This window comes from Podarcis vaucheri (genome assembly GCF_965113315.1).
Source record: "Podarcis vaucheri genome assembly, chromosome: 4".
In the NCBI taxonomy this organism is placed as follows: domain Eukaryota; kingdom Metazoa; phylum Chordata; class Lepidosauria; order Squamata; family Lacertidae; genus Podarcis; species Podarcis vaucheri.
Genome location: NC_138762.1, coordinates 11,958,084 through 11,978,770, shown reverse-complemented (window position 1 = coordinate 11,978,770; position 20,687 = coordinate 11,958,084). Strand labels below are relative to the sequence as shown.

Below are 20,687 nucleotides of genomic sequence, written 5' to 3'. Positions count from 1 at the left end.
AGCCTTGGAGAGGCGGGAAGGGAGAGGGGAACGTTGGAAGGAGTTACGCATTCCAGACATTCCTGAGCCAGCTTTCCCGCCGGCAGAGCCGATGGAAATCGGAACAGCCCGCGCGCGCGCAGTTTCAAAGCCCAGTGAGGGGGCGAAGAAGGAGGGAAAGGGACCCCGGAAATGCTATCTCTGCCAACAGCCAGGCCACTTTGCCAGAGTCTGCCCCCAGAGGAAGGAATGGCAAGGGATGGTGGGAACTGTTGAGGGGGAAGAGCAGGGAGAAACGGAGCAGGTAAAAGCCAACGCCTGGTTGCCAGCAGGGCACTGCAGCCAGGCCAAAGAGCAGTGAAAGTGCCCCTTTCCCAAGTGCCAGTGCCAGAAGCTCCTCGACCTGCTCTAGTGATTGAAGTGTCGCTAGAGTTGCAAAATGGACACCCCCTAAAAATAAAGGCGCTGTTGGACTCAGGCAGCTCCTGCAATTTCATGAGCAAGGAGTTTGCGGCTGAACACCAGATACAGACTATCCCCTTAAGCAACCCCCTGCAGGTGACCACGATCGATGGCAGAGAACTGTTGGGAGGAGGCGTCAGCTTGCAGACCATCCCAATGATAATGAGGGTGGCAAGGCACACAGAACTGATAGCGTTTAATGTGGCCACCTTGGGAGGCGCTCCCATTATTTTGGGAATGAGCTGGCTAGCCCTACATGATCCGCTGGTGGGCTGGCATCAAAGAGTGGTTTCCTTCGGTTCCGCACATTGCTTAGAACACTGCAGGGGGGAAAAGGGGTCAGCAGGGGCCCAAGCCACCCTAGCGGGGACGGAAGTGATGGAGAAGGGGAAGGTGCCATCACAGTATGCTGATCTCAGCGACGTGTTCAGCGAGAAGGAAGCTGACCAACTACCCCCGCATAGGCCCTTTGATTGCCAGATCAATTTACTCCCTGGAGCACAGCTTCCTGTAGGCAGGTTGTATGCCATGTCAGACAGGGAGATGCAGGAGTTGCGAGCGTTCATTGACAAGAACCTGAAGAGAGGCTTCATCAGAGAGTCCAAGGCAGCGGGGGGTAGCCCAGTGTTTTTTGTGGATAAAAAGAACACGGACAAGCCGAGACTGGTATGTGACTTTCGGGCCCTAAATGCAGTGACAGAGCCGGTGGCTTTTCCTATGCCCAGGATTGATGATATTTTGACCAGGGTGCGAAAAGGAAAGATTTTTACAAAGCTGGACCTAAGGGGGGCGTACAACCTGATACGTATAAGGAAAGGGGATGAATGGAAGACCACCATGTTCACCCCTTTGGGGGCATTTGAATATCTCGTTATGCCTTTTGGATTACAAGCAGGCTCCGCGTGTTTTCAAGCCTTTATGAACCATGTACTGGGGCCTTTGCTCTACAAGAATTGCGTGGCCTTCTTAGATGACGTGTTGGTGTATTCGGAGAATGAGGAGCAACATGTGAGAGACGTCAGAGAAGTGTTGAGCAGGCTGCAAGCCAACAGACTGTGGGTGAAACTGGAGAAGTGTCAGTTTCATACCAAGGAGGTGGAATTCCTGGGGTACCGCTTGTCAGACAAGGGGTTGGCCATGGACCCCGGCAAGGTTCAAGCGGTGCTGGAATGGAAAACCCCCAAGACTAAGAAGGATGTGCAGAGGTTCCTAGGGTTTGGAAACTTTTATCGTAAGTTCATCCGGAACTTCGCTCACCTGACGGCGCCCATCACGGACTGTCTCAGCAGCAAAAAGAAGTTTGTTTGGACGGGGGAGGCGGAGCGAGCGTTTGAGGAACTGAAAAAGGCCTTCGCCTCTGACGAACAACTTCTACATGTGGATTTACAAAAAAAGCTGAGGGTCGAAACAGACGCTTCTGACAGAGCCATAGGGGCGGTGCTTCTTCTGCAGCCAGGGAAGGAGGGGTCCGAGTGGCGACCGTGTGCCTTCTTTTCGCGAAAGCTGAACAAATCTGAGAGAAACTACACGGTGTATGACCGGGAACTTCTTGCGATTTATGAGGCCTTCCGGAGATGGAGGCACCTACTAATTGGTGCACAACAGAAGGTGCAAGTACGCACGGACCATAAGAATCTAGAGTATTGGAGAACTGCGCGAGTGCTCAACCAACGGCAGTTGAGATGGGCCCAGGAGTTCTCCAAATTTAACTTTGAGATTTGTTACGTACCAGGCCAGGAGAACGTTAGGGCGGACGCTCTATCACGCAAACCTGAATATTTGGAGGGAGAGGGTGCACCCGAAGAGACCCATGTCATTCCCGAGGATCGCTGGGTGTGTGGGGCGGCACTGGTGGGGCTAAGGGAACTGATAGAGGGAACGGTGCAGGATGAATATGCCCAGGACAAACTCAGGGGTCTCAGGAGGGAGGGAGACAAACCCGGGGGTTTTGAGGAGAGAAACGGGGCGTTGTACTACAAGGGAGCGTTATACGTACCTGAAGGAGAATTGAGGGAAAAGGTACTCAAGCAACTGCACGATAGCCCCACAGCAGGGCATTTTGGGCAACACAAAACCATGTGGCTGGTTACCAGGGAATTCTGGTGGCCCAAGGTCAGGGAAGATGTGCGGGAGTATGTGAGAGGGTGTGACCGATGTCAACGAGCCAAGGGGGAGAGGCGGGCACCGGCAGGTTTATTAGAACCACTACCCACGCCGGAAAGACCATGGGAGGCAGTGGCAATAGATTTTATGACTGATCTGCCCAGGTCCAAAGGGAAGACAGCCATTATGGTTGTGGTAGACCTGTTAACCAAGATGGCCCACTTTATAGCCTGCTCACATGCGGTCACAGCAGAAGAAACCGCTAAATTGTTTGTGGAAAATGTGTTTAGATTGCATGGTGCCCCCTTGAGGGTGGTTTCGGACCGAGGGAAACAATTTACTTCCAGGTTCTGGAGGAAGCTCATGAGCTTATTGCATGTAGAGGTGAATTTCTCAACTGCCCGTCATCCAGAAACCAACGGGCAGGCGGAAAGAGCTAATGGTGTCCTCCAGCAATATTTGAGGTGTTATGTGAATGACAGAGAGAATGATTGGGTGGAGAAGCTGGCGTTGGCAGAATTTGCCTATAACAATGCGGAGAACGTGTCCACGGGAATGAGCCCTTTTTTGGCCAATCACGGGTGTCATCCCCGAGCCTTCCCAGGGGGGGAGGGGGAGAACTGGAGCGTTCCAGCCGCAGAACAGTTCGTTGAAGAAATGGAAGCGATCCATCGCCAGCTCCAACTTAATTTAAACAGGGCGAAGGAGGAATATAAGAGGCAGGCAGACAAAACCAGAAGGGAAGGAGAAAGCATTAGGGTGGGGGACCAGGTGTGGTTGTCCACCCAAGGGTTACCATTTAAAGGAGGTTGTAAGAAGTTAAGACCCAAAAGACTGGGCCCATTTGAAGTCACGCAACAGGTCAACCCAGTGGCTTTCAGACTCCGGTTACCTAACCACATGAAGTTGCACCCAGTGTTCCACAGATCATTGCTGTCACCGTATATAGGGGACAGAGAGGGGAGGGTCAATAGGGGACCAGCTATGGAGGAAAAAGAACACAGCTACCATGTAGCGGAGATTCTCGATTCCAGGTGGAGGGGAGAGCAAGTAGAGTATTTGGTAATGTGGGAAGGGGAGCCGGAGTCGGAAAACACCTGGGTCAGGGCAGAGGATGTAGATGACGAGGTTTTGATTGAAACTTTTCATCAGAGATTCCCTCGGAAACCCCAGCCAGTGGCGAGGTTCCGGAGGGAATACTTCGCCACCACCGACGAAGAAGAAGAGTTGGAGGGGTTCGCTGATTCCGAGGTGGAGGAGGATTCAGCGAGTCGGAACGAAGACCGATGGAGGGAAATGTTCGAGACGTCGGAAGATGAAGAGGATTCTTTTAGGGGTTTCAGCTCCTCACCGCCCAGAGGAGAGAGTAGGGGCGGGGGAGAGGGGGGCCCTGGAGGGGAGGTGGATGTCAGGGAACTGACATCGGAGGAAAGGGAAGTGGTAGGGCTCCCAGAGACTGGGAGAGAGTCAACAGCTAAAGCAGGGACCAGTAGGGGGAGCGCGGGGTCTCTGGAGGAGGATCTCAGTAATGCTGAGAGACACGCAGCAGCCCAGGCAGGAAGCAGAGGGGGAGAGAAAGGGGTGAGAGACACTTCGAGCGAAAATAGCGGGGAGGTGTCAGAAGCAACTGCAGGGAGACCTATGCTTCGCCGGAAGCTGTCACGTCGTGAGTCCAGGAGACGCGTTTCCGTTAAGGAACTTCTTTGCTGGAAGCGCTTCCGCAGACAGCCACTGTCGGACTCTACAAGTGACTAGAGCAGACATGTCTGAGGAACTCTGTCACACACAGAGGTTTGTGGGGTCGCACAAACTCTGAAGGGGCACTATTTTAAGCACAAGCAGCTAATCATCCCCTGACACACTTTGACGTGCTTTTGAACTGCTAGGTTGGCAGGAGCAGGAACCGAGCAACGGGAGCTCACCCCGTCGCGGGGATTCGAACCGCCGACCTTATGATCGGCAAGCCCAAGAGGCTCAGTGGTTTAACCCACAGCGCCACCCGCGTCCCTTTGCCTTCATCCTGCAGGTAGGAGTTATTTTCTCAGGACAGCGACCCAGAGTTATCAATCTCCCAATCTCAGGGGAGTAAACAAGCTGTGATCTGCTCTCCGGTGCCAACACGAGCCTTGTGATAAGCAAGCCTGCACTGGGAAGATGATGTTTGAAATGTCATCCCACCACCATCCCAGCTGATGGTTGGAGAAAAAACATTTCCTGTGGCATTTCTGTCTCCCAGGAACTTCCTTTTAAGTGAACTTCCTTTTAAGCCATACCTAATGAGGTTGTGTTTGGGGCAGGGTGCTGCTGCTGCTGTTTTCTCTTTGGGTCTGTTTGCTCTTCCGACAGACAGGTAGGTTTTGTTACGCGTAGATCTGATGTCACGTTTAATGAGCTTTTCCAATTGGCAGCCCAATGACTTGCAAGGTTTCTTCTGCCTGCCTGTTGCAGTTCGCCTAATGTTCTCCCCGCAAACAGGCTGTTCTAAATTACTTCATAACCAGCTAGCTAGGAAACCTGCCTATATAAACTGATAGCGGTTTCAATTCTCCAGGCATTGGTAGCCAAAAATGTGCAATGTCCACACACCAGAAGTCGGCAAATACCTGCAGGCCCACAGTTCCCTGCCCCCTTGGTAGTGGCACTCTCCCTGTGGAACGCCCTCCCATTCAAAACTGGACTCTCCAGTGGACACCTGAAGAATTAAACTTCTTTCCTTCTGCAAGGTTGTTTCTGGAGCAAACAAGGAAGGGAATTGTGTTCCTTTCAACATAACCCTAGATCCACATACCGCTGTTTGTGACCAGTTCTTGAGCATCTATCGCGTCCAGACTTTGGAGGCCAGACACAGCGAAGCAGCCTGCACTTAGCACTTCCTGCAAGTGCTCTTTCCCCCCGTATTCATTTGTGACACGCAGGCGTCAAGCGTTTTGCCCTCTACTGCAATCCGACGACCTTTCGCCACTCCAGAGAGATTGAGAAAGAGGGCTCTTGGGTGTCACCCTGGGAAGCCGGCGAGTCGATACCGCAAGCAGATGTCCCGTGCCAATCTTTACGGTGACGGACAGCTAAAAATGGCTTAAAGGATACAAAGCAAACAGCGGGAGTAAGTGGCCGGGAAATCAATAAAGGGAATGATCTAGTGGCACGAGAGCACTTGTTATCTGTTCATCAAGATGATGCGGAGAGACGTCCTTTGCATTCGGAATCTGTCTCGGCGGCTCGATTTGCCGTCATAAAATGCTCGGTTTCGGTATGGGTGCTCATTCTGAGTTTTGTCATTTGCTTCACAACCCCCCCCCACTGCCCCCCAAACCTCACCCTCTTGCTGCCCATGAATAATGCAGCACGGCACAGATATTTTGAAGAAGGCGAGGCCTTTACATTTTACACATCGGGCTAATTCGTCACTGTCCTTTTTATATCTCTTGTTTCTCTCTTTACCCTGCACTCTTCTGTCTCTATAGCGGCGTTGAGGCGGCTTGTCGGCACTGCTTGTTTGGGAGCTCACCCCGTCATGGGGATTCAAACCTCCAACCTTCTGATCGGCAAGCCCTAGGCTCTGTGGTTTAACCCACAGCACCACCTGCGTCCCCTCAGAGTAAAGGTTGATCCATATTGCAAATCGTGGTAGTAGAATGATCCTGGTGTTGTTTGTTTTTTGCAAAATACCCGTGCTGTTGTTGTTTTTAATTCCAGTTTGGTTACACATTTTGTCACTGCTTGTTTGCTAGAAAGCCAGAGTGTAATTCCGTGATAAGTTTGGCCCAAGAGGAACTGTCTTCGGCCATTGGTTTACCTGTATTGTATGCTCCAACTTGCGAGGCAGATTGGGGGGGGCGGTGTTGAGTGTGTGTGTGATGTCTCTCTAGCATCAGAGAGCAAAGAAAAAGAGAACAAAGGACAATAGTCCCACTTCACGGAACACAGTAACACAAACATCCTGTCTCCATCACTTCCCACTCTGTGGAGTCCAAACAGAAACTGTCATGTGAAAGACAACAATCCCATGGCTGCAGTCATGGAGCAGGAATTGTCCTTTGTTCTTTTTCTCTTTGCTGTCTGATGCTGGAGAGAGAGGGAGCCATGTTGCAGTGCTCCATATGTGTTTATATGTAAATAAAGTAGATTAGCCAAAATGCTGAGTTGCTGAGGTCTGTCACGCGCAAGTTGCGCAAACTCTGAGGATCCCTAAGTGTGCCGGTGTCTGATGGCATCGGTCGCTGTGATGTTCGGGCAAAAGAAAGCTTATGAAGCTCCCGAATGATCGACCAGGAGGGAGGGAACATGCCAGTCGGGCATGTGTCTCTACCAGGGTCCTAGTCGAGTGTGGGCTGAACTCCTGACCCTCATATCCTGCTTACTAGTTTCCCACAGACATTTGTTTGGCCACTGTGACAGTAGATGGATTCTGGCCTGATCCAGTAGGCTCTTATTATGTTCTTAGCACACATGAGTCCCAGCCATGACCGAACTTGGCAGCTTAAATAACATTTCAGCCTCTTCCTCTCGTCGGCCTCAGAGCAAGGATGACATCTGTGTCTTTTAAGCCAGGGAACACACAAGGCTTTTGCCTGTCTATTTTATTACTTCCCAGTGAATTTCCAGCTTTCCCTCCATTGCTTTCTGCCTAATTGAATCCCTTAACAACTAGAGATCACATTTTTCCCAGAAACCTAGGAGCATTCAGGAGGAACCAGAGCAGCTTGTTTTACTTAACGTCTCGTCACCCAAAGTTGAGCCCTCTCAGTTTGATCCCCCCCTTTTCCTGAGCCGCAGGAAGCTCAGGGCGGCCTGAATAAGATCAGTTTCCTTTGGACGGGAAAGAACTCCGGACTGAAGGACATGAAGAACTCGTCGATCACAAATTACCAATTTGAGATGGAATGGCGGGGGGACGTCAATAATTGGCAGAATCAGAGCAGGCAGCAAAGTCTAAGGCATTTGGGGTATTCCAGGAGGAGACATCACCTTGCCAACAAAGGTCCGTCTAGTTAAAGCCATGGTTTTCCCAGTAGTGATGTATGGAAGTGAGAGCTGGACCATAAAGAAGGCTGATCGCTGAAGAATGGATGCTTTTGAATTCTGGTGCTGGAGGAGACTCTTGAGAGTCCCATGGACTGCAAGAAGATCAAACCTACCCATTCTGAAGGAAATCAGCCCTGAGTGCTCACTGGAAGGACAGATCCTGAAGCTGAGGCTCCAATACTTTGGCCACCTCATGAGAAGAGAAGACTCCCTGGGAAAGACCCTGATGTTGGGAGAGATGGAGGGCACAAGGAGAAGGGGACGGCAGAGGATGAGATGGTTGGACAGTGTTCTTGAAGCTACAAACATGAGTCTGACCAAACTGCGGGAGGCAGTGGAAGACAGGAGTGCCTGGCGTGCTGTGGTCCATGGGGTCACGAAGAGTCGGACACGACTAAACGACTAAACGACAAAGGAGGAATGAGCTCCCAGTCCCAAGGAACAGCATGCAACCTAAAAGCAGAATCTGATTTTATAGTCATAATAAGATTACTGGGCCAAGCTACTCGTATACTATTAATATATAACCCCTTATATGGGACCAGCTTACATATGAGATCACATTGCCCAAAATGTGCCCATTCAACCACTTCCTTCTGCAGAGCTGGCATTTCCACAAGTGCCACATAATACCTGTTTGTAAGAACTCAATCATTTCATGCGGCAGTTTGGAACTCCCTTCCTATTGACATCAAGCAAGCGCCTTCACTGTATTCTTTTTGGCACTTGCTAAAACATTTGTGTTTAGAGAAGCCTACCCAAGTGCTTAGGAAGTTGGTGCGAATTTTAACCGAGAACCATAGAATCACGGAATTGTAGAGTTGGAAGGGACCCCAAGGGTCATCTAGTCCAACCCCCTGCAATGCTGGAATCTCAGCTCAAGCCTCCATGACAGATGGCCATCCAACCTCTGCTTAAAAACCCCCAAGGAAGGAATGCCCACAACCTTCCTTTCCATGGTCTAAGAGCTCTTAATGTCAGAAAGTTCTCCCTGATGTTGAGTCGGAATCTGCTTTCTTGTAGCTTGAAGCCATGAGTTCCAAAGCAGAAGAAAACAAGCTTGCCCCATCTTCCACGTGATAGCCCTTGAGCTATTTGAAGACGGATATCATCTCTCCTCTTGGTCTCCTCTTTCACAGGCTGTTTTAGTATTTTAACTTTAACAAGTATTGCTGCAATTCCCTCCCCCCCTCCCGTGTTTTATTGTTTTGCAGGCTGCTTTGGAGGGTGTGTGAGTTTTGTGGGTTTTTTACCAATCAAGCGCTATGTGAGGCTACCTTTGAAGGTGCCTCAGAAAGTACAACTAATCCAGAATGCAGCAGCTAGACTGGTGACTGGGAGCGGCCGCCAAGACCACATAACACCGGTCTTGAAAGGCCTACATTGGCTCCCAGTATGTTTCCGAGCACAATTCAAAGTGTTGGTGTTGACCTTGAAAGCCCTAAACCTGAAGAAGCGTCTCCACCCCCATCGTTCAGCCCAGACACTGAGGCCCAGCTCTGAGGGCCTTCTGGCGGTTCCCTCACTGCTAGAAGCCAAGCTACAGGCAGAGGGCCTTCTCGGTAGTGGCACCCGCCCTGCGGAACGCCATCCTACCAGATGTCAAAGAGAAAAACAACTACCAGACTTTTAGAAGACATATGAAGGCAGCCCTGTTTAGGGAAGCTTTTAATGTTTCATAGACTATTGCATTTTAATATTCTGTTGGAAGCCGCCCAGAGTGGCTGGGGAAACCCAGCCAGATGGGTGGGGTATAAATAAGTTGTTGTTGTTGTTTTGTGAAATGAAATAAATAAATAAAACCCAGCTCATAGGAAAAGCTAGGTTAATCCAAACCAGCTGTGTTTGCTGGGACATTTAAGTTTTACCACTTTGTTTTGTTTTGCAACCATTCCTGGTTTCATAGAACAGTTCTGACCAATAGTTATAAAACAGGCAGTATTGCAGCACTGTAGAAGCTAGAGAGAGAGGGAGAGAGAGAGAGAGAGAAGGGGAAAATGCCTCTCTTGCCTGTCGGTCTGATTGACAGACAGCCAGCAGCACCTGTCCATTTCTTTCTCTTCCCTGTGTTGAAACTTCCTTAATCACTGGCAGTCTCTTGAGGTGGTGGGGAAAGTATCAAAAATAGCACCCTTCCGTCTCCTTGATCTGCGTTCTTCCTTCAGTTGTCAAAAGCCCCACCGTTACTAAGACAAGAAGGGGAGATTTGGGATTTGTGACAGTCGGCTGTAGCCGGTGGAAGAGTGATAACTCCCATCATTTGTGAAAGTGGTAGCTGCTCTCCTAACTCCTCCCTGTCTCCATCACTTCTGCCGTCAAGGCTGATTCCAGAGGGTCATGGGGTCATGTGTTTGCTGGCACCCCAAGATTGACAAAGGGCCCACAATCTGATCAGCTCTTAATTCTTGATTGAGCCTCCGAAGAAAGCCAGGGCCAGCGTGAGAGAGTTATCCCTTTTTTTGCACACCTTCAATCTTCTCCAGGTTGTTCGTTAATTCGTTCAAAGGTTTTTTGGGCCTCCTTTCAGAACAAATATTCTCTCTGGGCAACTTACAAGCTGCAATGATATAGTGTAATTAAAAACAAATTGCTAACAAAATGTCAGAAAGCTAGTGAGCAGTGAATGCTAATTGGGTATCGCTTAAAACGTTTGTCAACTCGGCATAAATATAATTCTGGAATCCAATAACCAACAGTCTAAACCCAGTGATCTAAAATAAAACAAGCCCAGTGACCTTGATAGCGTAATCTTGGGCAAAAGCCCAAGGGAACAACTGATAAAATCATCACAGCTTCTTGAAGGTTGCCGCAGAGAGGGCCAATCCTTTGGGAGGGATTATTAAAAACTAGGGGCAAACAATAAAAAGACCCTGTTGCCGTGGCTCTGAACCAGAAATCTTCAGATGGAGAGGAGATGAATCACCTGGCCAGTCCTTCTCATGCTAGAGCCCACATCCCATGCCCTGAACCCTGAGACATCTCTGCCACTGGACACCAGTGACTGGACCACAAGCTCCATGAAGGATCAGGAGAGCTCTGGGGAGCTTATTCCAAAGCAATCCCCACAATCTGAAACCCCACTGCCTAGAAAAAGGCTGGAATTGGCTTCCATCTCGAAGACCTAAGGCTCTTCCAACAGCTCCATGATATGGTTGAAGTCGCTGGCCATGGTCCTGAAATGATACCTTGCTCCTCATCCACAGTTCTGATCTCACCTTCCATCAGTTCCCTGGCCTACTTATCTCCACCTTGCTTGGACATCACCTTTCCTTGGTGGTGGCATCACCATGGATCAGGACCCCTGGTCTTGTGCCCACCAATCTAAGCAACCTGAACGTTGAACCAAGAGGCAAGGTCTCCAGAGCCAGTCTTAGGGTAAGGTAAAGTTAAGGGACCCCTGACCATTAGGTCCAGCCTTGGCCGACTCTAGGGTTGCGGCGCTCATCTCGCTTTATTGGGCGAGGGAGCCGGCATACAGCTTCCGGGTCATGTGGCCAGCATGACTAAGCTGCTTCTGGTGAGCCAGAGCAGTGCACAGAAACGCCGTTTACCTTCCTGCTGGAGCAGTACCTATTTATCTACTTGCACTTCGACGTGCTTTCAAACTGCTAGGTTGGCAAGAGCAGGGACCGAGCAAGGGGAGCTCACCTCGTCATGGGGATTCGAACCTCCGACCTTCTGATCGGCAAGCCCTAGGCTCTGTGGTTTAACCCACAGCACCACCTGCGTCCCCTCAGAGTAAAGGTTGATCCATATTGCAAATCGTGGTAGTAGAATGATCCTGGGTTTGTTTGTTTGTTTTGCAAAATACCCGTGCTGTTGTCGTTTTTAATTCCAGTTTGGTTACACATTTTGTCACTCTTCTTCTTTTCCTCCATCTTGCACTCCGCCCGTTCCACAGCAAATGGCTGCCTGGGACCTGTCACCCGTCAATGTCACTTGATGAAACCCTAAGGCAGCTTCTGGGTCTTGCATCGAGGCTTGCGGTCCCCACACTCAGCCTGACAGTCGCTGCCTGGCGCTGTGTTTGTTGCCGGGCTTTTCTGCTGAGCTTAATTGCTTGTTTTGTCTCCCGACTGCCAGCTCCTTCTAAGAACTCCCTTGCAGATGTACACAGGTGGCGTAATAAGCATTTCTGGATGGCTACTTTTTGCATTTCCGGCTTCCCTTGCCAGCAATCTCCTGTAATGTCTTTTAAATTCTTATTTAACACTTGGGAAGGGGGAGCAAACAAACACAGAAACAAACTCTTGAAAACTATTTAGGCCTTGTGCGCATTTACCTTTCTCCCTCCGCTCCTGTAATGCTTTTAAGCAGCTGTGAGCCAACGGTGGAGTTAATTTCTGCCAGTGGCGCAGTCAAGAATGGTGGCAATTATGAGCAGCAGTTGGATTGAGCAACTGGAGCTCACACCTAAACCTGTTATAACTGGGTATGTACGACCATGAGGCTAACGCAGGATCAGGCCAGTGGCTCATCTGGTCGAGCATTCATTCATTCATTCATTCATTCATTCATTCATTTACTGCCCTTCATCATAAGATCCAGGGCAGTTCACAGAATAAAATACTTGATAGGTAAAGGTAAAGGGACCCCTGACCATTAGGTCCAGTCGTGGCCGACTCTGGGGTTGCGGTGCTCATCTCGCTTTATTGGCCGAGGGAGCCAGTGTACAGCTTCCGGGTCATGTGGCCAGAATGACTGAGCCGCTTCTGGCGAACCAGAGCAGCACACAGAAATGCCGTTTACCTTCCCGCCAGAGCGGTACCTATTTATCTACTTGCACTTTGATGTGTTTTCGAACTGCTAGGTTGGCAGGAGCTGGGACAGAGCAACGGGCGCTCACCCCGTTGCGGGCATTTGAACCGCCAACCTTCTAATCGGCAAGTTCTAGGCTCTGTGGTTTAACCCACAGCGCCACCCGCGTCCCTTAAATACAAGTAAATCAGTAAAACAAAACAGCAAAACAAAATCCCCGCTCTTTCCCACAAGCACATTTTAAAAGGACATTGAATGTTAATCAGCTAAAGGCTTGGTTGAAGAGGAACGTTTTTGCCTGGCATCTAAAGGTGTGCCATGAAGGTGCTAGGTGAGCCTCCCTGGGGGAAGAAGAGGAGGAGGAGGAGGAGGAGGAAGAGGAGGAGTTTGGATTTAATATCCTGCTTTGTCACTACCCTAAGGAGTCTCAAAGCGGCTAACATTCTCCTTTCCCTTCCTCCCCAACAACAAACACTCTGTGAGGTGAGTGGGGCTGAGAGACTTCAAAGAAGTGTGACTGGCCCAAGGTCACCCAGCAGCTGCATGTGGAGGAGCGGAGATGCGAACCCGGTTCACCAGATTACGAGACTACCGCTCTTAACCACTACCCGCAAATGGGGAGCCCCTGCAGAAAAGGCCCCGTTCTCGTGTTGCCAACCTCCGGGTCTCTTGTGGAAGAGGCACACAAAGAAAGGCCACGGAGGATGATCTCAGGGTCCGGGTAGGTTCATATGAAGAGAGGCAGTCCTTGAGGTATTGCAGTCCTGAGCGGTTTAAGGCTTTATAGGTCAGAACCAGCACTTTGGATTGGGCCCGGAAACTAATTGGCAGCAAGGCAGGCCAGGATTGGTGTAACTGTCTTCTCCCAGTGAGTAACGTGGCTGCCAAATTCTACACCAGCTGAAGTTTCCGAACCGTCTTCAGATACAGCCCTATGGAGAATGCATTGCAGTAATCCAGCGTAGAGGTTACCAGAGCAAAGACAAAAAGTTAGGCTATCCCTGTCCAGATGGGGTACCAGCTTAAGCTGATGGAAGGCACTCAGAGCCCCCAAGTCCACTTGAGCCTCAAGAGGCAGCAGAGGATCCTGGAGTACCCCAAGCTACGTACCTGTCCTCGCAGTGGCCACCCAAAGGCAGGCAGCAAACCCACAAGGAGGACCCTCTTCCCCTGTGCTTTCCAGCAAAACACCTCCGGCCAGGGATGCAGAGCATAACCATCATGGCCCATAGACAACATCAGTATGGCCTGAAGGCATTATGAGTCCAGCACTTCACTCAAGCTTTGGGTCTGGTCCATGTCTTGACCAGCCACATAACACACCACCTTGGTTTTCTTGACAGAATACAGTCAGGATGTTGTTGTTGTTGTTTAGTTGTTTAGTCGTGTTCAACTTTTCGGGACCTCATGGACCAGAGCACGCCAGGCACTCCTGACTTCCACTGCCTCGGTCAAACTCATGCTGGTAGCTTCGAGAACACTGTCCAACCATCTCGTCCTCTGTCGTCCCCTTCTCTTTGTGCCCTCCATCTTTCCCAACATCAGGGTCTTTTCCAGGCAGTCTTCTCTTCTCATGAGGTGGCCAAAGTATTGGAGCCTCAGCTTCAGGATCTGTCCTTCCAGTGAGCACTCAGGGCTGATTTCCTTCAGAATGGAGGGGTTTGATCTTCTTGCAGTCCATGGGACTCTCAAGAGTCTCCTCCAGCACCATAATTCAAAAGCATCCATTCTTCGGCGATCAGCCTTCTTGATGGTCCAGCTCTCACTTCCATACATCATTACTGAGAAAACCATAGCTTTAACTATACGGACAATCAGGATATAAAAGGTAAAAGGTAAAGGACCCCTGGACGGTTAAGTCCTGTCAAAGATGACTATGGGGTTGCAGTGGTCATCTCGCTTTCAGGCCGAGGGAGCTGGTGTCATGTGGGTCATGTGGCCAGCATGACTAAACCACTTCGGGCGCAACAAAACACCATGACGGAAACCAGAGCGCACGGAAACACCGTTTACCTTCCCGCTGCAGCAGTACCTATTTATCTACTTGCACTGGCGTGCTTTCGAACTGCTAGGTTGGCAGGAGCTGGGACAGAGCAACAGGAGCTCACCCTGTTGCAGGCATTCGAACCACCAACCTGGGATCGGCAAGCCCAAGAGCCTCAGTGGGTTAGACCACAGCGCCACTCGCACCCCATATAAAATGTAAGAGAAAACCACTCAAATAAATAAAAACAACCAGACAAGGAGGAAAGGAAGACTCTTGGATGGCAAGATCAATGTTTATTCATAATTTTAGGAAACAGTGAGTCCTTAAGTGACTGTGGAGCCCAATTCTGGAGCCACACATCCTTCCACAGTGGGGACATAGGTTCCTGGGCGGGAGTTGATCACAGTGAGGGTTTGCCAAGTGTGGCTTCCTCTTAGCACACTTCTCCCTTTCGCCATGAGTTCAACCGTCTTCAAAGCCCATGACACCTTTGGTAAAGGCCGTTCTCCAATTGCAGCGCTCGCAGGCCAGTGTTTCCCAGTTGCTGGTGTTTATATAGCATTTTACATATTACACTTGCATTTAAACATGGGCAACCCTTTCACAGGAAAAGGGAAAGTGTAGTGCTTATGGGATTGAGTGTTGCTTCAGGGACTTTTCCCTTCTTGTCTTTCTGTTATTTCCTAGACAACAAGGTGAATTAATGTTTAGGCGTGATTGCATGAGACATGTTGTAGAATGCAGTACGCTTTATTTCCTTGGCTGTGTATGGACCATGAACCCCAGCGCTGCCTTTGCTCTGAGTAGAACTTTCCCATTGCACCTAAGGGAAAACAGAAACATTAACTTTAATCTCCCGGTGAATTATGCATTACTTAATAATATGACAGGCCGAAATTACTGCATGCCTAAATTGCCATCTGCTTTCTTGAAATCCAGTGATGAATTATCATTCCCAAAATATTAAGAAACCCCAAAAGGTCATTTAAACAACAAAAAAACTAGTGGAGAAGGCCCCTTTGGGAAGGACTAATTAAAAATGCTGACTAAATAGCTGTTTTCAGTGAAAAGAGAGCATCAAAACAATTTCCAAAATAACTTTAAAAGGCAAGCAAATTCATAAGAGGAAATATGTTAATAATTCATCGGATCGCTGAGGCTTCGGCTGGGGGGGGTGGAAATAAGTGTTGCTAAATTACCCAATATGCATTCCATATTGGCAAGGCAAGACTGATTGAAAGAGATCTCCTCCTATTAACAGGAGAGGTAATTTTATGTACATACATCAAGAGACTTCCCTGGGCAGAGCACAGAGAGGGAGAGGGTCTTTTGCAGTACCAGTTAGCTTGGTTGCAGTGTAATTGCATTTAGACCAAGGTCTTCTGAAGGAAACGACTGACTAAATTAGCATTAACCATGTTCCTGTGGGGCTCGGTGCATTGTGGGAGAGGCAGTCTCGCCTCCAGAAAGGACGTGTTGACCCAGTAGAGGCCAGGTGCTGACAAGGCACGGCGTTAATTGCTTTTCCCAAATGGGGTAACTTTTATCACTTGGGGGAAATAGAAAAAGGGGGGGGGAATCTTATCAGGCAAAGTGTAGGACTTAAACCTCTTCTTCATTTTTCACCCACCCATCCTTCCTTGGGCTCCCTTCAGCCAAGTGCAGCCGGCCCGTGGACGGTCTGGGAATCAGCATGTTTTTACATGAGTAGAATGTGTGCTTTTATTTAAAATGCATTTCTGGGTTATTTGTGGGGCATAGGAATTTGTTCCATTTCCCCAAAAAAACATAGTCTGGCCCCCCACAAGGTCTGAGGGACAGTGGACCGTCCCCCTGCTGAAAAAGTTTGCTGATCCCTGGACTAGACAACCCACGGAGTCCCTTCCAGCTCTACAAATCTGCGATTCTGTGCTGGTGCAGGGAGTTTATAATGTGTTCCTCCACCTTGGGACTGGAACAGTGCTACTCTCACTATCACCTCAAGGTTCTGCCACCAGCCAAGCCTCAGCTGGGAATAGTCTTCCCAGAGGTTCAAAAACCTCAGAGCCTTCATATATGTCTTTGTGTGGAAATACCCCAAACTCAGCAGCCTCTTACCTTATTTCTCACACCAGCTCCATAAGCCAGTGTGTCTCCGAAAGTGCCTCAAGTTATGGTTTTATTCTGACTTCAACACATATTATTATTAGGCTGAGTGTGTATCCCTCCAGCTAAACTCACATCCAGTCATGTAAATCAATCTTCCACTGTATTAGTTACTTGAACAGCAAACAAACTTAAGACATGCAGATGATGCAAAATAGCTGGCTTGCGGTAGAAGGAGGATAAATATGTGGTTGAATCTGAGGCCCCTTCTGCAACCACACAAGGGGTATCAGACCACTTTATAAACAGTCATGGCTTCTCCCCAAATAATTCTGGAAACTGTAGGTCAATAGGGATGCTGAGAGTTGTTGAGAACCCTATTCCCCTCCCACATCTACAATTCCCAGAGTGTTTTAACAATCGATGCCTCTTACTAGAGGAGAGCAGAGAACTCTCTAACAAACTACAGTTCCCAGAATTCTCTGGGGGAAGCAACAATGGTTTAAAGTGATCTGTCGTCCCTTAAAACGTGTTGTGCGCAGATGGGGCCTGAGATAAAAGAGGCAGATGAGATGAAAAGCCAACGGCAAGGCTGCCATCCTCTAGGCTGCAACTCAGATGGGGAGAGAACAAGATCAGAGAGAGGCTTTTCTTCAGAGGAGGAGAACTGGTCTGAGCGAGATTAGATGTTCTAGGAATAACCAGTAGTAGAGATCAAGCTTTAATCAGCTGCTAACAGATCTGCAATGGGGAAATCAAAGCAGTTCTAAATGCAGAGACTAGGGAGCAAGTGGGGAAAAATAGAGTAATGCCCAGTTGAGACTGAAGAAACATGGTTACCACATTTCTCGGAGATCATCCCTTCTCACATCAAGAAGCCCTCGGCTCAACAAGCCAATCGGAGAAGGAAGCACTATCCCCTGCTCCTGCTGCCCCTTCCAGGGATTGAGGTTGAATCCTGACACGACAGAAGTACTGTTCTTGGGGGACAGGGGGTGGACTGGTGTGGGGTACTCCCTGGTCCTGCATGGGGTAACTGTGCCCCTGAAGGACTAGGTGCACAGCCTGGGAGTCATTTTGGACTCACAGCTGTCCATGGAGGCGCAGGTCAATTCTGTGTCCAGGGCAGCTGTCTACAAGCTCCATTTGGTATGCAGGATGAGACCCTACCTGCCCGCAGACTGTCTTGCCAGAGTGGTGCATGCTCTAGTTAACTCCCGCTTGGACTACTGCAATGTGCTCTACGTGGGGGTACTTTTGAAGGTGACCCGGAAACTACAACTAATCCAGAATGCGGCAGCTAGACTGGTGACTGGGAGCAGCAACCAAGACCACATAACACTGGTCCTGAAAGACCTACATTGGCTCCCAGTACGTTTCCGAGCACAATTCAAAGTGTTGGTGCTGACCTTTAAAGCCCTAAATGGCCTCAGCCCAGTAGACCTGAAGGAGTGTCTCCACTCCCATCATTCAGCCCGGACACTGAGGTCCGGCTCTGAGAGCCTTCTGGCGGTTTCCTCATTGCGAGAAGCAAAGCTACAGGGAACCAGGCAGAGGGCCTTCTCGGTGGTGGCACCCACCCTGTGGAACGCCCTCCCACCAGATGTCAAAGAGATAAACAACTACCTGATATTTAGAAGACATCTGAAAGCATCTGTTCAGGTTTTTAATGTGTGACATTTTAATGTATTTTTAATCTTTGTTGGAAGCTGCCCAGAGTGGCTGGGGACAAATAATTTATTATTATTATTATTATTATTATTATTACAGTTCAGAGAAAATTTGAGTATTTCTCCCTAGCTGGAAGAGCTCTTCTGGATTAAGCTAAAAGCTCATGTAACCAAACATCCTATTGTCACAGTGGCCAACCATATGGCCATAACAGGAAGCAGGTGAGCAGGATCTGAGTGCCACAACGCTCTCCACATCTGCAATTCCCAGCACCTTTCATACAGAGGTGCACAGCCTCCAACAGTGGGCACAGCCACCATCACGTGGCAGGAAGTAGTACCCCATTGCTCTCCCAGAAACGGCACCAGAGCTAGGGCTAGGCAACACCTCAGCAGCTTTCAGTTCTGCGTCTTAAGGGTGCAAAGGGCCTTGCGCCTTACAGGGCAAGCTTTGCTTCCAGTGAATATGCAGAGATCCCTGGAAATCTGCCAGCAATTGTTTGGTATCTTCCATGCATCACTTGTTAGCATCTGTCTGTCTCGGGAGGATTCATAAGATGCATCCTTCGCCACACACCCGTACGCAAACGGAGGTTGCAGTAGCAAAAGCACAGAGCCGACTGCATAAACTGGGGCTTTGTACTGAAGATTTAGTGCAAATTCGTAAGACTTCGAAGGTTTGGTGTAAGTTCTATTTCCAAATGTACCGTATTACACACACATAATATTTTTTTATTGTCAAGTTCTTTGCAGTTTTAATACATGTCTATTTTTTTATTGTACCACGGAATTTCAAATTGTTGAAAGCCTCCAGGGGCAGCCACTGGAAGGGCAGGATTAAGAAAAAAAATGTTTAAAAATATTTTTATCCGGCTCTACACTGAACATTTGCATTCGTATATAGATCATATACAAATAGGATTCTCTGAATCCCAGACTTTCCTCCACGCCTCCATGGGTCCCATAGTTATTCTTTTTCAACTGCATCATACAATGTTTTCCATTTTTCCTTAATAGTCAATTGTTACCATAGTGTGGTTAAAATCCTGTCAGTGTTTTTTATCATTTACAGTGTTCTTCTAAATAAGTTATAAATTTTTCCCATTTTTTATTAAATTTATTGTCTGATCTTCCCAGTCATTTTTGCCATTTCTGCATAGTTCTCATAGTTCATCATTATTAACCATTTGTTCTCTGGTAGGGACGTTGTCTTCCTTCCATCTCTGGGCTAGAAGTATCCTCGCAGCTGTCGTTGTGTACATAAACAGTCTTTTCTGCTCCTTCGTTATTTCTGGACCTAAAATATCTAATAAAAAGGCTTCTGGATTTTTTTTCACAAAAGTTACTTTAAACATTTTTTTCAACTCATTATGAATCATTTCCCAATATGCTTTTGTTATCTTGCACGCCCACCACATGTGGCAGAATGTGCCTCCTTTTTCTTTACACTTCCAACAAATATTTGTAGCTCTTCTATACATTTTTGCTAATTTAGTAGGAGTTAGGTACCAACGGTACATCGTTTTCGTATGGTTTTCCTTCAACATACAGCAGAGGACAGGATTAAAAATTAAGCTTGTGGCGCTTTCTCTTCTCCCTGCAGCCACCCTTGTGTGATTCGTGGGCAGGTGATGACATCGGATGGGACCCCACTAGTCGGCGTGAATATCAGCTTTGTCAACAACCCTCTTTTCGGCTACACTATCAGCAGGCAGGATGGCAGGTACGTATGTGGGTCCCTTTCTGCCTTTTCGTTGTGTGAAAAGCAAGGCTGGCTTCAAAGCAGAGGCTTGGCTGTTAATTATTATGTGTGTGTGTAGTGGTTAAGAGCAGTATTATGTGTGGTGTAGTGGTTAAGAGCAGTAGTCACGTAATCTGGGGAACCGGGTTCGTGTCTCCGCTCCTCCACATGCAGCTGCTGGGTGACCTTGGGCCAGTCACACTTCTCTGAAGTCTCTCAGCCCCACTCACCTCACAGAGTGTTTGTTGTGGGGGAGGAAGGGAAAGGAGAATGTTAGCCGCTTTGAGACTCCTGAAGGGGAGTGAAAGGCGGGATATCAAATCCAAATCCATTATTATTATTATTATTATTATTATTATTATTATTATTATTATTATATATTTTATTAAGTTTTATCAGTAAGGAAATTCAGAAAATACAAAAAGAGAAAAATACAAAGTTACAAAATACAAAAATACAAACATTAAACACAACAAAAGAAAAGAAAAAAGAAAAAAAGAAAAAGAAACACATAGAAAAAAGAAAAACAAAACTCCCTCTTTTTTAATTTCTCATCTTTAGTTAACTTATTTTCCTGACTTCCTCACGCCTCCCTTTTTTGTATCCCTTTTTTAAAAAATTGGTTCAGCAAATTCATATCCAATTAGTTTATCTATTATCAATCCCATCTTACATTTTACCTTGTTGCTAGAACCCCTTCAGTTCATTTCAACATCATCAGCATTCAAAAATTTTGCAGTGTTTCTGTAAATAAGTTTTTAATTTCCTCCAATCTTCTTCCACCAACTCTTCTCCCTGGTCTCAGATTCTGCCAGTCATTTCCACCATTTCCATGTAGTCTATTAATTGCGTTTGCCATTCTTCCAGAGTGGGGTGA

At 48.2% G+C, this 20,687-nt stretch overlaps 1 protein-coding gene across 10 annotated transcripts in view; it reads left to right on the top strand.

Annotated features, from left to right (window-relative positions):
- TENM4 (teneurin transmembrane protein 4) overlaps positions 1-20,687 on the top strand; it is a 668,032-nt gene that overhangs the window by 564,497 nt on the left and 82,848 nt on the right. For all 10 annotated transcript variants that reach the window (XM_082218946.1, XM_082218945.1, XM_082218951.1 and 7 more), the window contains one exon: positions 19,673-19,792. In XM_082218946.1, coding sequence (XP_082075072.1) covers positions 19,673-19,792 — 120 coding nt within the window. The remainder of the gene's footprint in view (positions 1-19,672; positions 19,793-20,687) is intronic.